Below are 21,489 nucleotides of genomic sequence, written 5' to 3'. Positions count from 1 at the left end.
CACTGACCTGTGTTCTCATTGCCTGTCAGCTGCTGTATCACATCATACAGACTTAGGCCACTGCTGCTCATTGAATTATTGAACCCAAACCTGCACTACAACCAAGAACTGAAAAAAAAAATTGTTCAAAAAATTGCACTGAAGATCTTGGTTAAGACTATCTGAAATAAAGCTGCAAAACCACTTGTCAAAAAACCAGCACATTATCTATTCAATTTAAAGCTTTTCTTCCAAGTATTTGTACAAAAACTGTTTAACCATCTTGCCATATAATTGTAAATTTATATTCTCCACTAGAGACAGGCTACTGATATTTAGCAGGTTCCTGCTGTATGTGGTTTCACCTGTGGATTTTTGCCTGCTGCTGGATTTTTGCTACAGTATTTCAGATATTTAACCCTGTACTGGTATTGACCATTTATGAGCTCAAACACTATAGAGCACAACAGAGTGTCAATAGGTAAACTTGGTTTTGCTGCTTTGGATGGGGGGTGCCTATTTAGTGAAAATCTTCACCAAAAAAAGCACACTACCCTTTAGAAGAGGAAAACCCCCCCCCTCACTTTATATTGGAATAAATTGATGGAGCAGTGGTGTTTCAGATTTTGCTTGTCTTCCAGTTTAGTCGTGTCATATCAGAACTGAAGATTATGAAAAGCGAAAAAGTGCATTTACATTCCTACTTTACAGCTTCAAGCTGCTATTTATAGTAACGTTAGAATTTCTCTGCATAAACAGCTTGGGCCTCAACTTTCTTCACAGCTCACAAATGGGTTTTCCACTTAATGTCAGCTGCAAGGTTATTTTGCAAGTGGCAGCTATTCAAAATAAAATGGTTTGGGTTTTTTAAGATCTGATTGCTGCTATGACTCATTTCAGCAGCAGAAGAGTTCTTGGACACTGCTTCAGAAACTTGTCCCTGCTCTATTATATTGTAGGAAGGCATATGGATACGAGATGCTTTCTCAGGGAAGCAGTTGAGGCGTGAAATGGGAAGCTGCCTTATTATGGATGGTAATTGAATTAGGTGTTAGCAGGAAGTAAAAAGTGAGGTAGTGGGGAGTTGTTAATGATCCACAGTCCCTAATTTCACGGATAAAACAACACTTTTCCTAAACTCTGATGTAACTCAGGAGGAAGATAGATGGAGCACCCTCCTCCCCAGAACTAAGCGTGAGCACAGCGGGTGACAAAGTTAAGGAAAAATGTCTATTAAAGAATCAACCACAGCACAGAACAGTCACGGGACGTGGTCGGGCTCCTCATGAACAGCTCCATGTGGCACATCTTTAGCCAGCCTTTATCTTTGCTCCCCATTCCTTTGCAGAACGCCGGCTGCCGAGGACGCAGGGCAGCACGCCAGTGCACAAACGCTGTTTTATGCTGGCGAGGTCTCTCATGTACCCCGCGGCTGAGGCCGGGGAAGGGCAGCGCTCGGGCGATTCTCGGGTCTGCCCGCCGCGCCGCTGCCCTGGCAGGACGGGATTGTTTCACCTGACAAGCAAAACACGCACAAGCAATGACACGCGGTCCTTCCCCCATCACCGGTGCCGATGATGTCCCGCACAGCCAACCCACCACCACAACCCTCCCCGTCCCCGCGCGGCCGCTGCTCCTTTAAGAGCTGCCGCCCGCCCCTTCGCGCGCCTCTTCCCGCCGCGCTCATTGGCCGCCCGGGACGCCACTCCCCGCCAGTTCCTGTTTCGGCCACCTTACCTTGTTGACGCCAGTCGCAGCCTCCCTGCCCTCTGATTGGCCCGCGCCGCCAATGTTTCTGGCGGCGATTGGCCCGCGCCTGCTCCTCCCCGCCCAGTTGAGGGCGAGCGCCGCCCTCCCGGGGCTGGCCCTTGTTGATTGGCCGCGAGGGCTGGCCCCGCGCGCGGCGATTGGCTGCGGCGCGAGCAGCAGGGTGGGCTGCGCGGGCGGGCAGCGGCGCGGAGGCGGCGGCGGCGGGGCTGGCGCGGGGTGTCCGCCCGGCGGAGGATGGTCCCGGCGCTGGGGCCGCCGCGCAGCGCGCCCGGCCCGACCGTGAGTGCCGGCGGCGGGACCGGGGACGGGAGCGGCAGCGGGACGGGAGGGACCCGGAGCGGCCGCGGCAGCGGGGCCGGGGCGCCGCGCTGGGCCGGGGCCGCGCTCGCCCCGGGATGCCGGTGGGGCCGGTGCCCCTTTGTCCGGCCCAGGTGTGCCCGGCCTGGCCCGGGCAGGGGCTGTGGGGCCGGAGCGCAGTTGCAGAGCGCGGGCGGCCCTTGGCGGTGCTGCCCCCCGGGCGGTCGTGGCTCTGGGCTTTGCTCCCCAGGAGTTGTGCGGCTGCGGGGGCTTTGGGTGCCAGGGCTGGTGTGAGGTAAAGTCGGGGGAAGCGGCGGTGAAGGTTTGGAGAGCGGCGTGTTTTTATAGCTTTGCGGTCTTGGTGCTGGAAGACGATTGAGCGTGAGTCGCCGTTCAGGGAGTTTGCTTCGGAGGCAGCGAGAGGTGGGCACTGCGCCGCAGCGTAGCATCTTCTCGGCGTAGTCCGGGATACGGGATCTTCTGCGCATCGCGGCTGTGTGCTCGTGTTGCGTGACATCCCAGCGGGAAGTTAGCCCACTTCAGAGGATGCTGTACGTACAGGGCCAGCTTTTTAACTTAGAATTCGGTCACTGGTAGCTAACGTTTCTTGTTGGGCGTGTTTTAAGCTTGGTCTCCTAAGGAAGGAAGTCTGGTGGATGTGTCTGTCTATTTCTTCTTTTCTCTCCAATCAACAGGGGCTAATTTTAGCTCTCGGGCCAATTTCAGTTAAATTTGCCGGTAGAAGAGGTTTTAAAGAGTTGGAAGGCTTCGGTTTCATGGAAATCAACGTTGACAAACAGAAGTGTGTTTGTGCAACTCAGTTACTGCTCACATGAAGGGCAGGGTACTTAAAAAGCAGCTCCCTGTGGCAGACAGCACAAATTAACTGAGTCCATTGACATACCTACAGTTAGATACGGCCGTGGCACATGATGCCCGTTGTCCAGGGAAGTCTGTAGGGAAAAATTGGAAGTAAGGCGAAAAAAAGGGAATAGTGACGTGTTGAGTTTCTGTCCATAACTACAAAAATCACAAAACTGAACTTTTGCTTTTCACATAATAGCTTGGATTTCTGTTAGACTTCATCTAGACATGCAATTATTAAGTACTACTAGCAGAGATAACTTAATGATGGCACAGTTAAGCATCCAGAAGCCAGGTAATGTAACAGCTTATTTTGGAAGCACGATATTAGCTTTACTTTTAATGTACAAGCCATTGGGAGCATCTTATTTATATGATTGTGTTATGTAGCGCTTTAACCAGCTGCAGAGCCTTGTTTCTTGCTCGTGAATTGTGTGCAGCAGTCAGACAAATGGGAAGGAAGAAACTTCCTATGAGTAGGTGTTTATTGTTATAAAGATTTAGAACTTTTAGTTTTTTATTTTCAGTTAGAGCCATAACAATAATTCATAGGTACATTTCAGGATTAAATAGATTTGACAACTGAAAATACGTTTGCCACTGAATGGGAAATAAGCTTAGAAAAATGCTCGTGTTGTGAGCATGATTTTTAAGGTGCTTGTATTCCAAATACCATGTCAGGTATGTGAAGCAGTACAAGAACATTGCAAATTTTGAAGTGTTTGGAAATTACTTATTCCCTTAGAGACTTACTTATTCCCTTAGGTTATGGATACATGGGAAGATTTTAACGGAATAGATGAAAAATGATGGTGGATCCTGGAGGAGTCTGACAGCTGCAAGGAGATAATTAGGATGTAAGTTTTTGGTAGTGGGTTTGCTGCTTTGTTTCCTGGTTTTTTGAGTAGTGTTCTGAGGAGCTGGCCAGGGACAGACTGAAGTGACTGTCACTTGAGTGGCCCTGTGACATGTGCCTGGCCCATGCCTGCTGTGTGCATTGTGGACTCTCATTTGTAGCTGAAGTTTAGCTGTGTTCTGAAATGTCAAAGATGTCTTGGGAACAAGAAGGCGAAGATTCTGTGAATGTGTTCTGCTGGCACTGCTGGCTGAGCTACTTCAGCTGCTTTTCACCTCAGCTCTTCTTGGGTGAATGTAGGGGATGCTCCTGACTCTTTTTAGGCAGAGGAGTTACAGAGGTACTTTTTGACCATTGTTTGGTTGTTGATGGTTTCCCCCATGTGCTGAAGTTGTAAGAACACCTCTGGCTTCCACATACTGAAGTATAATGAGTAAGGCTACAGAGAGATTCGGGATAGTGCATTCCAAATATTTAAGCATGCTTTTAATTTGCTAAGTGCTGTGATACAAGGTGTGTGACATTGTAACCAATCACATCCCTCTTGGATCTGAATTAATACAGTACGTGAGTTGAAGCTGGATGCTGTAGAAAGAAATAGGCATGCGAGGAAGTCAAGGGCTGTGACATGCTAGATTTGACAAGAGCCATTCTGTGGTTTAATTTCTTTACAGTGGTGCTTTTTAAGGTCTTAAAAATAACTTTGTAAGTGACACCTGGCTGGGGGGGGGGGGGAGATCTAAGTAGCGTAGCATTTGATTTGAAGGATTTCCCAATGAATGGTTGCTTGTGTTGCAAGAACTTGTGAAAAATACCACGAAGTCTGTGCCGCCTTGAAGGACAGTTATACCTTCCAAAATAGGAAAACATGTTCCTGAGGGACTTAATTTGAATAAAGGAGTCACAAACATGGCTGAGATGAAGAATTACGGTTAGAAAGTGACTGGCAATACTATGGATAGACAGTCCATCTGGCTGGAGGCAAGTACACTTCTTCAGAGTCCTGAGATTTATAACCGGAGTTGTTATGAAAAGATTAGGAATGTTAAAGCTGTTAGATGGTATGCATGCACACATTTACACATCCATTTTCATTTAAACATCTGGGTTGTATGCACAACTTCACTGGCATTTTCATCAGGGACATGGCTCAGTAGTGTTATTTAATTGAAAATTGTGTCATCTGAAACTCTGGGCTGTGATATGTATTCAGTCTTAATGTGAGGGGGGTGTGTGTTCAAGCGGTGTTTGAGCTATTTCAGATTACAGTAAAACATGGAAAGGTTTCAACTCCTTGATTTGGAAATGTTGTGCAGTGCCCAGTTTATGTAATGCTGACTTAACTTGCTGATTAAAATACAATTCCAGCTTTTATATGTGGATATAATGTGTCCAAAGTGTACTTTGGTTTGCTACCTTACCAGCGTAGTGCTGTTGTCATGCTTTGAGTGAGCTCGAAAGAGGTTCTGCTGTGTGCACAAGATTGACAAATTGTGTGTAAACTGGGTTTGTTTCCTGCGTGAAAAGCTATGGCTTTAGTCCTCCAAGGTGAATGAGTTACTTTTGCAGCCATGACTTTCGATGGCAATCTCTTACATCAGCCACGTTTTGTGCCATTGTGATTCAGATAAGAAGAAAGTACTAGGCTGCTAAAAGTGTTTCATGCTTCCTGGTAGCAAGTGCCTTTCTCACTCAGTTACCTGAACTTCTGTCAGGTTAACTGACCAACGTGAAAACCATGAATTGAAATCAGCTCCATCTAAAAGCACGTCTCACTCATGCTGCTACTCTGATAACCTGAATGAGTTCTTTGTGGTCCATCTCTAGTGAGGCTGGAGTGATCCAAGTATGGAGCTATTAACTTTTAGGTCTAAATACAGGTTCCTCAGTACCTGTGATCCGTTTTTCCAGCTTTTGGTGTGGTGGGCAGTGCCATGAGAAGATTATTGAAAACATTGTCCATTAGCCTGCTGACACACTTAATAGCAGTGTAGGGGTTTTATGGGGAGAGGAGAGCTTAAAGATTTGTTTATTCTTCAAGCTGAAATTTAAAGTGAAAATAATATTGTCCAGTTGGGGTGTCTGCCTCCATCTGTAGTCTGTAATGTGGTTGGCTTCAGGGACACTTAATTCATGCCAGCCTTCAACCTTTGAAGTTGGACTCTGCTTTGCTTTCATGCATCAGTGACGTTGTTAGCTAGAAATTGAACACAGTTCTTTTAAAAAGCTTCATGCTACAGCTCTTCTTGCTCATTTACTCCAATAGTAAAACAGGGCTCCAAATCAGCAATGAGGAACACCATTTCATATTTTCACTATTGGAGTATCCTTAATATTCAGAGATGCTTTAATTCAGTAATGTTTAACTATTGTGCATCTATAGCTTAATCCCTCCTTCTTCTACGTAAGTTCTTTCACCTGCTGTAAATGCTATGACTTCTTCTGTAACTGGAGAAGCTTAACTAGTTTTGGCATCATCTTGGGTCATAGTTTCACAAATATTAAGCCAGCACTGCCACTGTGAAAAGCAATCTTGTTGTTTCAGTGTACTTATTTGGGAGTGTGGGGTGTCTCTGCGATCCTTCTGCAGAGTAAAATTTAAGTTGAAGTAGTGTTCTCATCTGGCCTCCTGGGTGAGGAGTGCTCATGAACCAGGGGAGAGGCTACATCTCTCAGCATTATTTTGAAGGAGTTGGGACAGTAGGGAAGGATAACCATCTCATAGATTTTTCCCTTTATTGCTAGGAGAAATTGGCTGACAGGAATTTCATGCAGTTCAGCAAGGGCAAAATCCTGCATTTGGGGAAGAACAACTCAGTCCACCAATATATAGTGGGGGCCATGCAGCTGGAAAGCACCTTGGCAGAAAAGGACCTGGTAGACACCAAGCTGAACATGAGCCAACAAAGTGTCCTTGTGGCAAAGGTGGTGAGTGGGCTCCATTTGATACAGGAGTGTCAGTGAGCTGAGAGAGGTGATCCTTCCACTGCACTTGCCACTGGCATCCTATGTAGAGTTTTAGGTTCCCCAGTACGACAAACACATGGATGTACCATGTCCTTGGTCCATTGAAAGGCCACAAAGATGATTAAGGTACAGCAGCATCTCTCGTCTTGAGAGCCCAAGGGATTGTTCAGCCTGAAGAAGAGAAGGCTCTGGGAGAATCCCACTTGTAAATTGTCTCAAGAGGCTTTACAGTCCATCTTACTTTGTGGTTCTTTTGTTTTATTCTGGGTGGGAATGGAAGGACACCCTGTTTCCTAGCCTGTAGGTATTAACTGTGTGAGCTAAGGAATGCAATGGAGTTCTCCCACTCCTAGTTTCACTTTAAGGTATTTTTGCCAAGTCAGTCTTAGGTGGCCGTCAGGAGGTGTTTTCACACAGTTATAAAAGAAGAAGATAGAGTAGAGGTAAGGCATTTTGATTTTATGGAATGATTTTTTTAATGAAGTAAAACTTGCAGGATCATGGTATCAGTCTGTCCCCTTTATCCATTCCTTTCAGACCTCTGCAAAGTAGTAACTTTGAAATCTGGTTTTAATTTCTTCTCCATTGTCAGAAATGGAGAAATTTCTGCTGTAGTCTTGTTTGCTTTTCCTAGTGCTTTCAGAACTACTTATTTACTCTGGGTAGCTCATGTAGAGTAATTCTCCTAAGCTAAATAAGTAGTTCCTAAATGGTGGAATAATTGAATTCAGGTTTTCTATGGATTTGCACCTAGTAGTTGCATTTTCTTGTGTCTAACATGGCATTGATCTTGATTTTAAATTTCCTCTTTGAAAGCGTTACAAAAGTATGCTTGCTTTCTCTGGTCAGCTGGGCTCACATATCTTTAGTTTGGACCTGTGTGTTAAATATAATTGAAATAATGTGCAACTTTATCCCTGCCAGTATTATTCACAACTGTCAAACATCCAGATTGCAAGATGAGTCCTTTATTCTTGGAACTGAAGTAATTGTCCAGTGGACCCACTTTATGGGTCCAAGAAAAAAACCTCTGAAAAGCAAAGGTGTAATTGCACTGAGGTTCTGAAGGAGAATGAGCAACCTTCTGCCCACTAAAACCTTTTGTGCGTAGTCTGCCTATAAAATGTATGTTGCAAGGTTGGGGGGGTTTTGTTTGGTTTTCTTGGATTTGGGGGCAGAGTGTGTGTGCGCTTGTTTTTTAAAGCTCACTGAAGTGTAACTAGTGAGTTTGTTTGATGAGCTTATACATTAAAACTGAAATACTGTTTTATGGTACCTTCTTCCTCTTTTATGGTACCTTTTTTGCCTTTGGCCCCGATTCGTAGGGAAACCCCTTAACTCTGTAAGGGCAGTGTTTGTAACAGAATATCAGGATTGATCTCTTCTGCATGTTGTAGAGGGGCTTTGTAGTGCAGGCCCATGGAATATTGCTTCCTATATCATGAACCCTTGATGAGTTCTTAGTTTGTGTCAGATTTCTCAAACCCCAAGCCTATAAAATATTCAAGAACTTGACTGTGTAATCCTTTGTGCTGAATGACTCATATCTGAAAAGATGAATTAAAAAATTTGACACATAAACTCTCTGGATGCCCTGAACATTTTGGTTCTAGGATATTTTGCACTGCTTGTTAGTTAGAGTCCTCAGGAGAGAGCAGCAAGGCAGTTTGGCACGTGTCAAAAAATGCCTTGATACCTCCTTGGGATCGTATGCAGTTTTATAAACAGACTGTGAGGATCCTTTGTAGTTGCAGAACAAAAAGAGCTCAGCTTAAAACCCAAGCAGTGAAGCAAAGAAAAGTGCTCTGGCTAAATCATTGTAGCCAAAATGAATGTTTTTATGTTGTAATTCTAAACTGGTTATTAGGCCCTGTGATGAGGTACTGCTCTTTAAATAGAGATGTCATTTGTAGATAAGGTCACATGAGAAGGTAGAATTGGACTGGCTCTGGCTGGAGCAGGTTGCCCAGGGAAGCTGCAGATGCCCTGTGCCTGGAACTGTTCGAGGCCAGGCTGGATGGGGTTCTGAGCAACCTGGTCTAGTGAGAGGTGTCCCTGCCCATGGCAGGGGGCTTGGAATGTTCCTTAAAGTTCCTTCCAACCCAAACCATTTTGTGATTCTGTGACTTACAGCTTCTACATTTATCCAGTCAGTCTTCAGTGTTTCAAATACAGCTTTCATATATGGATGGATTTCTGTGTTATAAATAACCATCTTGGTCACGGTACTGGGAGACCATGATGACTTACACGTTTCAGCTTTTTTCAGGAAAAGAATTATTTGTTCTTTAGGCAACAATGCTGCTGCAAGGTTGGGCTCACCAACAGACGCTCTGGCACAGGAGTGAGTGGGAGAGCACTCTCAGCCTCAGCCTGGTGCAGGCAATCTTTGTCATCTGATACAGGTAACCTAACCCTAACCCACACAGAGGCGATGACCCTGTTAGGAGGAAGGTGTCTGCAATTCACTTTGTATCCACTTAGCTTTCACCACCAAAACACACTTGTGGCTCCTTTGTCAAGCGCAGCATAATTAGATGTCTATCTTCTCTTTGAAAAGAATTTTCTGTTTTGAAGTGTACCACGGATCATTGGGCTTTGGAAGCCAGGGAGATGAGCACTGTCTTGCAACACAGAGACATTTCTCATACTTTCTCACTTCTTAGTGAAATTGGTATGTGGTAACTTGTGAGTCTCAACATAATACATGGAGAACAGGGGATCAGGAGGATTTCCCTGGTCATTCCTTTTTGATTTCCTAAAGAAAAGAGTGATGTTCTCCTTACTTTGATCTCAAGTAGCTGAGGACACTCTTTAAGGTGGATGAGATTTCTGGTCTTTGTGATTCTGGCTTGTGTGCTGGTTGCATAATTACAGCTCTTCAGTTCCCAAATACCTGCTTCCCTGTCACAATTCCTCCAGACCACAGGAGATCGTTCCTGTAGGCATCTTCCTTTACTTGCACTGTGTGTGCTTCAGTCTGTTTGCAGTACCAAGATCATCTGCACAATGTGTGAGGGTGGCAGCAGCTCTCATCTGGGTGCAAAACGTCCAGAGATACCTCTCCTTAAATACTTCCCAGACCATAAGCAGTGAGTAAGAGACTTGGTTCTGTGGACATGAGCTCTCTCTCTGCCCCTCGTCTGAGGTTTAAAAAGAAATGATGCTGTACTTAGGAAGACTTGGGGGGCAACAAAGTAGACAAAGAATAAATATGTCAAGTGGATCTTCAGGTGTTTAACAGGGAAGTTTCTTTTTTTTTTTTTTTTTTTTGCTTTCTGAAGTTTGCTTAAGCAGATCTGGTCAGGATTTCTCAGAATTACCCTACACTCGTGCTGTCCTGCAACTGCATATTAGTAAATGGTCAGAGCAATTGCCTTTGATATTTTGAAAATTACAAATAAAAACAAAACTAATGTAGATATGAGGGAATATCGCTTGAGTAATTACCCTTTCTCTTCCTCCAATGCTGTTACAAAAAAAAACCCCAAACATTTTCTTTCTATTTCTCTTGCATATTCTTATATGAGCCTTACTAAAACTTTTTTACTTTAAGTCATCAGGAGGAAAAATACCAATATATTTGAGCTTATATAATCCAAACAGAAGAGGCAGAGTAAAAATATCTAAAAGCAGTGAAGTCTTCTTTCTGTTATTTGCAAGCACCTTTAAAAAAAAAAAAGTTGCCCTGTGTAACAAGTTTTAGCTTATTGGCTTTGGATTTCTTTTCCTAACTTTTGCAGAAGCTCTGGGAACAGTTTGGTTGCCCTGGGAAACTCTCAACTGGTTTGCATCAGGAATGTGTATTTTGTGACAAGTCAAAAGAAATCTGTCATGCTGTTTAATCCCTCATGCATCTTCCTCAGCACAAGGTGGCTGTGCCTACTCTGAGCCAGAGCTGGTCACAGACCCAGCTGTGTCCAATCCCTTACCTGACCTCACTCCTCCTCCTGTGCTCGCTCCCAGGTTTCTGTAAACATCTGGGAACTTCATCTCTTTGTGAGGTTGCAGTTAGGTCAGTCAGTGGACCCAGCTGTTGTTGTGAGGGAGTGGATTAAGGGACACAGTAATAGGAAAACCTCAATTTCTTTGGAAACCAAATGGATAGGTAGATAGATAGATTGATATTTTATTTCTCTACCTACCAGGAAAAATAGCCTTTTTCATTTTCCTGTATGATAGTCTTTCCAGGTTACTTTGATAGGCCACAGTAGTTAATACACACAGGTAACAATCACAAAGGTAAGCTTTGAGTTACATTTCCTGCAGTCATTTTATTATGTAAATACAAAATTAGAATAGAACCATTCCAAGAGGGAATAAAGAAAGGGCAGTAAATTGTGTCTCTTGATCTCGAGGGCAGCTTGCTTGTCATTAAAAGCCTGGATTAAGTCCCTGGTTGTTCTAAAACGTGCATGGAAGATTGGAAACATCGGTTCCAGGAGTTGCTTGGATGAAGAAGACACTCTCAGAAAAAAGCATTTGAGTAGTTCTTATCTGTGCCTTGGAATTGATCTTAGCTTTACATTAAGGCTGACTACATGAGGTATAAAAAGCAGTAAGAACTGTGAAATTACAGCATAAGCTTGCTGAAGGATATTAAGAGGAAGAAAGATTTGGTCTGCTGGTAGATTTACAGAATATGTGTAGCTGCATATTAAAAAGATTCTTTCTGCCTGATACAGAAGAATGGAATGGCCTTACTAATTTGAGGAAGATTGTTTTGTACAGCCAAAGATAACAGATTGGAATAATTATTTTCTTTTTTAAAATGAATATTAAGTTTGGAAACAATTCCTAAATAAGGAGTGAAAAAATAATGCCAAATAAAATAATCTAAATTAGCTTTTTCATCAATTTGCCGAGTGTATGTTTTGAAGAAGAGATTTCATAAAATTTGCTGAATAATACCAGCAAAGATGGGTGGTAGACAAGAAGACACTTAAACAAATTGGTTTTAAGTTTTATACCCTATGTTTCAGAACTATAGAAGAGATTAAATTATGTTAAATCTTCAGAACACAAAGTATCCTTTAATTTCTGAGGATGCCATTGCATTTAAATTAAAATCAATATTTTAGGTTGACATAAAAGCTATTAACTACATAAAGCTTGAGGGAAGCTTGGTACTAAATAAATATAAATGATGTGTTGCTGCTTCTTCATCTGTTTTAAGAATTTGGATTTTGCTATGTTTTCTCTGCAGGTGACATTCAGCTGAGTTAAGTGAGCATATTTCATGAGTGAACTTAAAATACATTTGTCTCTGAGCTTATAAGGCAAATACATGTCTTCTGCTTTAGAGAATTGGTGAAGGAATCTCGCCATGAAGAAGCATTACTTGATGTGGAAGAAGTAAAGAGAAACCCACAGTCAAAGCTCTGGTCTTCATGAGGGGAGGAAATGGAGAGAGCATAAACATTCATCAGCCCTCAGAAGTCTCCACTTAGGCAGTATTTTTATTTTCTTTTTAGTTCACAAAGCCCATCTTTTCAGCAGCCCTTAAAAAAAACCTCCTCCCTGGTGTTGCCAGCTTGAGCTGTTTTATGGAGTATCAAGTAAAACACAAAGGTTTCTGTCCTTACAGAATAAGAATGGGAAAAAACCACTTCAGTTCGCCATGTTTCTCATGGTACAATCCATCAGTAGAAAGCCCAGAGTTTTATACAAGTGTTGTTTAACAAATTTAACCACCTCTTTTCAGTGGAACTCGAAATAAACTAGTTGGTTAATTAGATAATGTGTACAGCCTTGCTTTTTCCTATTGGGACCACAAAAGTGGGAGCATTGGTTGAGTGGTAAACTGATAAACTTCACCTAAAGTAATTCCACAGTAACGTGAAGTTAGGGTAACAGTTGCTGCATTCCTGTGCCATGTATCCTGTATGAAATGGGCTGCAGATCCCAGTGGAACTGAAGCATATCAAATACAGACTTTAAGTTTACATTTGTGAGGCTTCTGCACCCACTGTGGCAGCAAAGGGCTTGAAATGTGCAAGGAACAGCATCACTTGGAAGAAGCTTACTGACATAATTTTTAAAAAGGGCAGAGGAGGAAGAAAGAAGTGAGGTCTTTGACATGTAATAAAGATTTTCCATTCTTTCTCAGGATCAAAAAACAGTTAGAAACTGTATTAATAAATTACAGCACAAATTTTCACTAAGGCCTTGTCTATCTATCTATCTTCCAAAATACCGTATACAATGAATTGCTCAATCGTTTAGGCGTCTGCTCAGCATCAAGAAAGAAGGCAATTGGAATATTGTGTATATCATGGCTTTGGGAGATAGGAATGCTGCTGTTAGGAAAAAGCATTTTCCTGAGTGGACACAGAGGAAGACAAAATATAGGAGTATGGAGAACTCATGTCAGGAGGGAGAAGTGGGTGCTGTGACTTAGGGCAGGGGAAAGATGGGGTTGTGAATGGAGTCAGAACAGCTGTGTCTGTTCTGGGAAAGGGTATTTGTGGGTGGGTGCTTTTTTTACACCCTTACCTTCACACAGTTGTGCTTTTTCTGTAGCCCTGCATGGTAGCTGGCCATCTAAATCCACATTAATGCTTTCTATGTTAAATACACTATAATACAGAAATAGTCCTTTGGTTCTCAAGCTGTATAAATTTGCAAAATTAAAAAAATAGGGTTGTTTGGTGAATACATTAGTCTTTCAAAAAGGCTAAGTTCACCAAAACTAAGACCTTTTTTATCTTTCTGCTCTGATTTCCAGCATCTTTGCTGTGGTCTAATAATGCCCAATAACAGACACATCAACTCTGTCTTTATAGGTGGTGCAGAAATCAAGAAACGGGGTGTGTGACTGCCACGCGATACAATCCAGCATCTTCCTTTTTCTAAGCATGTTTGAGAGCTTTGCTTTACCAGACCTATGCCCATGTACTCTGTGCTCACAACCTCACTGAACAGAAACAGTACTGTACACACTGAATTAAATGACCCCTTTGCCCCCTTGAGTAGTTGTTTCTCACCTGATACACAAGGTACTGCCTCAGTGATGGATATACAAGTGTAGTGTCACCAGGTAGCTGCTCTGCTTCTCCTGTCTCTGCTGGTAGCCTTAATGGATACAGATTCTGCTGGGCTGCTCTGGCACACTGGAAACCCTGCTGAAAGGAGGTGTGCTGGCCTCAGTCAATGCACACCTGAACATCTCTCTGGTTGCCAGCAGCGCCCAAGATGGCTGAGCTCTAACCAGGTTTTATTTTTTTTCTTTATAATCAGAATCGCTCACCTGCTAAAGTCTCCCAGCTAACCCCTTCATCATCACGTGGTACAGTGAATGCAGCTAGAATCAGTGAGTAAGTACTACTGACCATCACCAGCTGTACATAGGAGGGATAAGTTACAGGTGCCTTGGGTGGGAAACTGGCTTTCCTGGCTTTCAGAGTTGTGAGTTTTCACTAACTTGGAGGACCTGGGATAACAACTGGATTAATCTTACTACATGTACACGAGAATAAATTTGTTAGTGAAATAAGCTAATTGGATTTAAAGGAGAAGAAATCTTGTTTTTAAGATGAGGTAACACAGTTTATAAGAGAGTGCATGGAAGTGCTGAAGTTGCACCACTGCTTTCTCCCACGGTAAAAGACTGTTAACTCTGTCAGGTGTTTTCATAATTTATGCAGAGGATGGTCAGTGAGCACAGAGAAAGCAAAGTCTGTGGAGGGATATAAATAGAAAGTGATATGCTCCCATTGCTGGGCTAGGGAGGGCTGGGGTGGCTGTGTTTAGGTAGGCTGTGTATAACACCCAGTGGGGCAGTGGAATGCTGTAACCCATCTCAGAAAGGATTGTGTCCAGTTTTGTGATGGTGTGGACACTGTTGTGTAGGTGGAGTTGAATTATGTTCCTGAAATTGGCAGGTGCTTTTGAGTTCCCCGAGTTGGATTTATTCATAGGTGGTTTCCTATTTGCTTTATTTTATGGTTTGCCAACATCTCCCACTGGAACAGAGAAAGTACTTAAAGATTAGAGTGGTAAACAGCATCAGCCCTAATGTTTCTCCTTCTTTAATCTTTACAGAATGCAGTACATTCAAATAACTTCTAGAGTATAAAGGCTGAAAAACAGTATCTGAATTCAGTTCTGGTGGAATACAGATTATTTCTGTTAGTTTGACACACACACACAGGTTTGTGCACGGAGCACTTTGTGAAGTGTGTGCTTTGTGCTTTGGGAGCTCTATAGGTGACTGGCTTTCTGGTTTGTAGTGGTATTATTTGGGGGTTTGTTTTTGATGTCAGTGTCAGTAATGGTAGGCTCAGTTTACATTAAGAACTGCTGGGTGTTGAAAGTTATATTAAAAACCACCCCCACTTCCTTGCAGTCCAAACAAACAGACAAAAAATACCCTAAAGATATGAAGCCTGTTAAAAGAAGCCGATGAGTTTTCTGGGAGGAGCCAGGGAAAGGTGAAGCCACGAGGAGTCTGAGGGCCCATGGGAAGAGTTGCAAGAACAGGTTGGTTGTGAGAGAGTGAACAGAAGCATAAAAGTAAATATGGAACTCAGACATCAAAAAACAGATCTATTTTTTCCTGTTGTCATCTACAGTGTATTTATGTCACTTGCTCTCTAAAATTCATTTCTCTGGAAGATATGTGTTCAACCATCATTGACAGTCTCATCTTTTGTGTATTTTTATAATTTTTTTTTGTCTGAATAGAGACTACCTATCTGTTCAAGATGAGGACACGTTAGGTGCAATTTATTATGCTGTTGTGTATAACTTTATTTCATAACTTTAATTTTAACTGAATTTCACATATCTGAGAACATCGGGGATGTCATTTTGTCTGTTTGTCTGTACCATCTTATACTAGGTAACCAAGCTGTACAGTAATTTAATAGTAAGTAAGTTTTGTAATCTGCTACATTTAGAGCACTCTAAATTTGTAGTTAATGAAATGTCCTCATTGTAGCTTGTTTTTTGATTAGCATTCATACTTTATTTTGAACTGGGAATTGAGTGCATCTTCGGTGAGGAAGGGCTGATAAGAGAGAGTTCAGCTGTTGCTCCTCCCATTTGAAAAACAATTACATACTCTTAATTTTACTTCTTGTTCGCTTATAGTGGTTTGGATTATAATTGTTTTTATATTTAAAGTAACTGAGGAAATGGAAACCAGTTCATCGCAGACCGGTTTTGCAAAACATTTTGCAAAACATAGGTAATGTGCTTAATTTTTAATGCTCAACAAATCAGCTGCTCTGAGTCAAGGGAATGGACTTGTGCCTACGCTATAGTAGGGCCCTGTCCTTGTGGTCCAAGGCAAAGCCCTGTAACAAATGTCATGTGCTAAGAATTCAGAAGAGTGCGGGAGTTGTTGATTCCTTCCATGATTTTTCCTCAGGCTCTCTTCTCTGAAACCATGCCAGAGATGACAGAGAATGAGACACCTACTAAGAAGCAACATCGGTGAGTTTCTGGGGGAAAATTACTATTTCGTAGTTCTGTGGTCTGCGGTCGTGTTGCAGTTATGGAGTTTCTAGCTAAAAGTTTGGCAATAAGGGTATGGACAAGAAGTTCTGAGTGTTGATCAGGGTTGATCCAAAAGTTTTCTCTTGCCCTGTCTGTTTGTTGAAGACATATCTACCTGGGTCACTTATGCAAAAGAGATTCTTTAATTATTTCACTGACTATTCTGATGTGTGTAAAACTGCTTCTCTGCCTTGGTTAGAGTGCAGCCTCTATTTTTGTGGAGGCTCCTTGTAGATATTGGGGTAACTGTACTAATTTTGACAGAGTAATTTAGATCTCTTCCTCAACTCCCAGTGGAATCTGGATCTTACATCTCAAATCTCTGCTGGAACTCAAACTGCACCTTGAGGTTGTACAGCAACACACTATGACCAAAATTTGTAACAAGGTGACTCAGTGCTCACTACAACTTTTCCAGAGTTTCGTTCCATTGTAGTAGCATGGTTGATCTAATGCCTGATTGATAGGGGAGTTCTTCAGTCCTTAGTTAAATGCAGCATTCATCTCATACTAGGTAACCAGGTAGGATATGATTTATGATCAAGAAAAGCTCAGAGAGAACACTGGTTTGTCCTACAGAAAGTTTTTCAGTCTTCCGGATTTCGTGACGCTTTCTTACCCAGCTAATTCAGTATTTTATGTTCTGTATTGGTAATGTCAATCAAAGGACAGAAGGGTCTCTCCAGTCCTTATATTCTTGTGCACATTTGGTATTAATGATCATCTTTAAGCATTGTTTCCTAGCAGATATCTCTGGGTTTGACCTGTAACAGTAACATTACTGTCTCATAATCACTGTCTAAGTTACTCCAGGTGCACGCTATCTTTAGTGAGTTACCAGAAATAAGTATCAACTCAAAGCATGAAGGATACTGTGCCTCATAGTAATCACGCATCTTCCACGTGTATCTTGCATTCTTACCTCAGATTCCTTGTTACATCTGGACTGTTCTGTAACAGTTGAAAAGGACAGCAGAAGATGCTACTCTGCTTTTTGTGTACCCTAGCAGACATCTAGACTGGGAGTGTGCTGCTGGACAGAAGTTTTTTGAAATTGTTTTTTTTTCTGGAATGTTGATTTTTCCAGAAACCACATGCTTTGCTACATTATAGTTCCTGAAGGTATTTGTCTTAGTGCATGTGTATAGTACATCTTATTTATATATGTAGAGTACACATTTGGAATTTACTGACTGCCCGCAAAGCAGTTTGGGGCATTGCACAATGATTTGTTGACATCAGTCCAGTAGTCCCAGGTGAGCATCTGAAAACAAAGACAACCCTCACATGCCCAAATTACACCTATACAGAATTTTGAGACAGTACAGAACAGCAGCTGCAGAGGAACAGTATTTCTGGTTTCTCTCATAAAGGAAGCATCTTTGAGACCAGAAGCTATGATGTTTGAAGGCAATGTGGCTGGAAAAATCAACGTGCATGGTGAAGTTTTCTCCTGTTTCAGTGATCCAGTGAATGTAAAAGCCAACATTTCAGAAAATACTTAACTGCCTTGATCCTCAGAAACAGAACTATTTTTTAAAATCTTTGGCCTTATTGAACTCTTCATAGTGCAACAGGAACATAAAGACCCAGCTCTGCACTATAAATATGTACCAATAATCAAGTGGAATATTACACTGTGCCTTGTTATACTGAAATTGATTTAAGTCTGAGCACAAATAAATTTTTGTTAGGAACTATTTAATACCAATGTTCAAGAACATCTGATTGTGACTTCTGCTGTTCTTTTTCACGGAGCAGACTATAATGTTTAGTATTTTTAGCTGTAATAGAAATAATAAAATAAATATTTGTTCGTATGCAGATTTTTTGCCTTCAGTTTCATATCACTCTTTTTCCTTTCTATTTCACAGAAAGAAAAACCGGGAGACACATAATGCAGGTAGGAACATTATGCTTTGTTTGGTCTGGAAATAGGCACAGATACTTTGGAGTAGTAAAACATACTTTGCATGGAGAAGGTTCCTCCATAGGAGTTTAGTGCACTTAAAAAACCTCACCCTATCAAACACCTTTCTGTGTCTTTGCATAAAATATCTGTGCAGATTGTTTCTAGTTGGCTATTTTCCACACTACAAAGGTAAAGTATGAAGAAGCACCATGCGCTGCCATTCCAAAGCTAGTAAATTAAGAAGTAAACAATTTCAGCTGTGTTCAATTCCAAAGGAAAATAAGTCATTCACACACAACTAATATCCACCTCTCTCAAAATAGTGACAGGTGTCCTACCTAAGAGCTTTAGAGGCTCTCCAGATTAGAAGTATTCCTCTAGCCTCTTCCTAAGGCACCCACTTGGCTGTTGACACCCCAGAAGTTCTGTGCAGATGTTGGCTGTATGTTGCAGGAGCTGCATCCCTCAGGCAGCACCCAGTCAGTGTCTAGCGCCAATGGCATCTTCTACAAGTAGGAAAAGAGGGATGGACTGGGGAGGAGTCTGGCAGGTTTTGGCCTGGTTTATCCAGGAAATTGATGGCAGTTCTTCTTTCACTGAACAGCAGTATCACGTGGTCTTAACAAACTCACCTGGAAAAACCACTGAGCAGTTTCCATGGGAAGCCTGTGCAATGTAGTGCTTCTTGAGTGAGCTCAGGGTGTGGCCAATTTCTTAAGAATTAAGAAGAATCAGGAAACAGTCTTATCAGGTTTACTTCTAAGATTGCTGGCTTCACTGGAATTCCCAGTTCCTGTTTTACTTGTTGATAGCTCTTCAAAATATTTATCACCTGGGCTGAACTCTGCAGTATGTGGGGACCAGCTCCCTCCAACCCTATACTTGTTTAGTCATTAATATCTGGTCAAGCTGAGTAGAGTGTGGCAAATGTGTTCAAAACAAAAGAGTAGCACTTCACAAACACTGTGGTATCTGTATGTTTTAGTAAGATATATAAAGATTAAGTTCCAGGTGTCCTGTGTTTTAATTTTTACAGAGCTGCTCTAATTAATATGGTAAATTTCTTGCCTAAGAAACTTTGTCTTGCTGTGTTTAGTGTATTTAGGCCTGTCTCTGTCAACACCAGCAGTCTCTCCTGAAATACAAAAAAAAAACCAGTTTGAGAGCAGTAAATTGAAGTGACAGGCTACTGAAATAAGACTGTTTAAATTAAATTAGTGAGTCTTCTGTAAAGGAGCAAACTGAAATACACTCACCTGAAGGTCATAGTTTGTTTCTGTGTGCCACCAAAAGCAGAACAACTGCACAAATAAAAAGGTTCATTCAGCACAATGAATGAACAACACAACGGTTTGAATCCTGACAGAGCCATGACAGAATTTTTTCCAGGTTTTTTTTTGAAAAAAGACATCTAATAGTTTTAATTTTACATAGAGCATGAAAATATTTCAGTAAAAAAAAATAGCTACATGAGAGCTAACTATATTTGAAAGAGGCTGACTGTGGTGGATGGAAAACAGAAATACTGTCTGTTAGAAACATGCCCAGAGGTATGTACACTCCTAGACTTCAAGTGTAGACCCTTTCTGCCATATTCAGACCTATTGAATAGGTAAATGATGTCACTAAAGGACTATAAATGAAGTATTTTCTGACCTTCTCCAAAACAGGTAATTAACTGGAAGTACTCTTCATTCAGTATTGTCTTTAGTCCCAGTCAGGTAGACCTTGTGGAACAGTTAAAACTTTGGACATAGAAAAGAGTAACAGATAATCCATAAAGCTAAAGTGCAGCTATGTTCAGTGTTGGCTGGCTGCTCTGTCAATATAAATTTAAAATTAAGCCTGGAGACTGATAAAATCTACATTATTTCTCTTTTGGTGCTAAATTTGACATTAGTATTTAAGAGGCATGGGTTTGCTTCCCAAATCTGAAACTGATTCTTTCCATAATGTTTGTTCATTTGCTTTCTGTGTGCCTAAATTTATTCAATCTGCCTCATGAAAAGGATGTCATGAAACTGTCTTAGAAAGCAGTTTCAAAACCTGAATTTTGACTTGTAGGGACTTTTCTTTTTCATGAAGGGGTCCAAAATATCTCCACCTTTTAAAGATATTGCTCCTTACATTACAGCTCTCGTTTCCACTGAGTATTAATTCGATAACTGAGGTTTACTTTAGGGGAATTTTTTCCTCACTCAGGTTATTCCGGGTTCCAATGTGTAATGAAATAATGTATTAATGAGCCCTTACATTGTCCTAGTTGTGCTGCTGTTGTGCTGACTTGCCCAACCAGATGACACAGTCCGTATTATTTTTGCTTAGTGGAGAGACATCGAAAGAAGAAGATTAATGCTGGGATAAACAGAATTGGAGAACTCATTCCCTGCTCACCAGCACTTAAGCAGGTGAGTGTCCATCCAGAGGTGCATACAAGTTTCCTGTCAAATGTTTAAATGTTTCTTTGTCCGTAGAAGTATAAATACTAATTTTACTGTTTGTATTAGCAACAAGGCAAAACTGTCTGAATTAATATGCTCAAAAATATTACCAGTTATTAGTATTTAAAAGACTGTTTGTAATAGAATTCCTATTTGGAAGTGCAGGGTCACATAAATGTAATTACACAGATTTGAGCATTTTATCTGAAAGTGTTGCATATGACTTCTTATTTTTGTCATCTTTCATATAAGGGCCTGAAAACAATTCAGAAACTGAAATGATAATAATAGTAATTTAAGACACCCTGCTTGCAAAAGATGAAGCAAAACAAACGGTCTGAGGTTGATGCACAGAAGCATCTTTTTCAAGACAGAGGAATCTTCCTACCGAACAGTGGAAGAAATTAAGAAGTGAACAAAGGTTGTGCAGGCAGAATAAGCATAGTTTCATAAAAAGATGATTGTGGATGGGTTATTTTCTTTTCCCATATTCCCCAGTATACTACTTTCAGAATTATGCATATACCTCCCTGGGTAGTTGTTTCATGTTTGTTTCTTTCCTAATAAAATATTTACAAGGCAGTATCCTGGAAATTTCATGTGATGTGTATGTTTATTAGTGAACATGAATTTTGGGCTGATGAACAAGAAATGGTGCTGGCTGTTCAGGATCTGTGGCCTTAGTATTATCCACCTCTGGGCATCAGGAAGTGTTGGCTCCAGCATTGAAAATGTTATTCTGTAAAATCTCATGGCATTTTAGAGTCAGTATCACTCAAAAAACCTGTAGTTCATCTTGCATAAACAACCTCCAAAAAAACTCAACCCAAACCAAAAGAAAACAAACCCTACCCCGTGACATTCAGAGCATATTTTTAAAGTAAAGACCTCTTGGAAAAAGT

At 41.5% G+C, this 21,489-nt stretch overlaps 1 protein-coding gene across 5 annotated transcripts in view; it reads left to right on the top strand.

The window, feature by feature from the left end:
* Positions 1–1,943: 1,943 nt before the first annotated feature.
* USF3 (upstream transcription factor family member 3) overlaps positions 1,944–21,489 on the top strand; it is a 33,999-nt gene continuing 14,453 nt past the window's right edge. The window contains exons 1-5 of one of the 5 annotated variants that reach the window (XM_039559645.1): positions 1,944–2,028; positions 13,973–14,045; positions 16,107–16,171; positions 18,109–18,137; positions 20,472–20,554. In XM_039559645.1, the coding sequence (XP_039415579.1) occupies positions 14,031–14,045; positions 16,107–16,171; positions 18,109–18,137; positions 20,472–20,554 (192 nt within the window). In that variant the 5' untranslated portion in view covers positions 1,944–2,028; positions 13,973–14,030. Of the gene's footprint in view, positions 2,029–13,972; positions 14,050–15,080; positions 15,215–16,106; positions 16,172–18,108; positions 18,138–20,471; positions 20,555–21,489 lie in introns of those variants that run through there. The other 4 variants (XM_010396066.4, XM_010396067.4, XM_039559638.1 and 1 more) reach the window with 4 other exon arrangements.

Source organism: Corvus cornix, chromosome 1, assembly GCF_000738735.6.
Source record: "Corvus cornix cornix isolate S_Up_H32 chromosome 1, ASM73873v5, whole genome shotgun sequence".
NCBI lineage: Eukaryota > Metazoa > Chordata > Aves > Passeriformes > Corvidae > Corvus > Corvus cornix.
The sequence above is the reverse complement of the archived record's forward strand: the minus strand, read 5'-3'. Positions and strand labels throughout refer to the sequence as shown.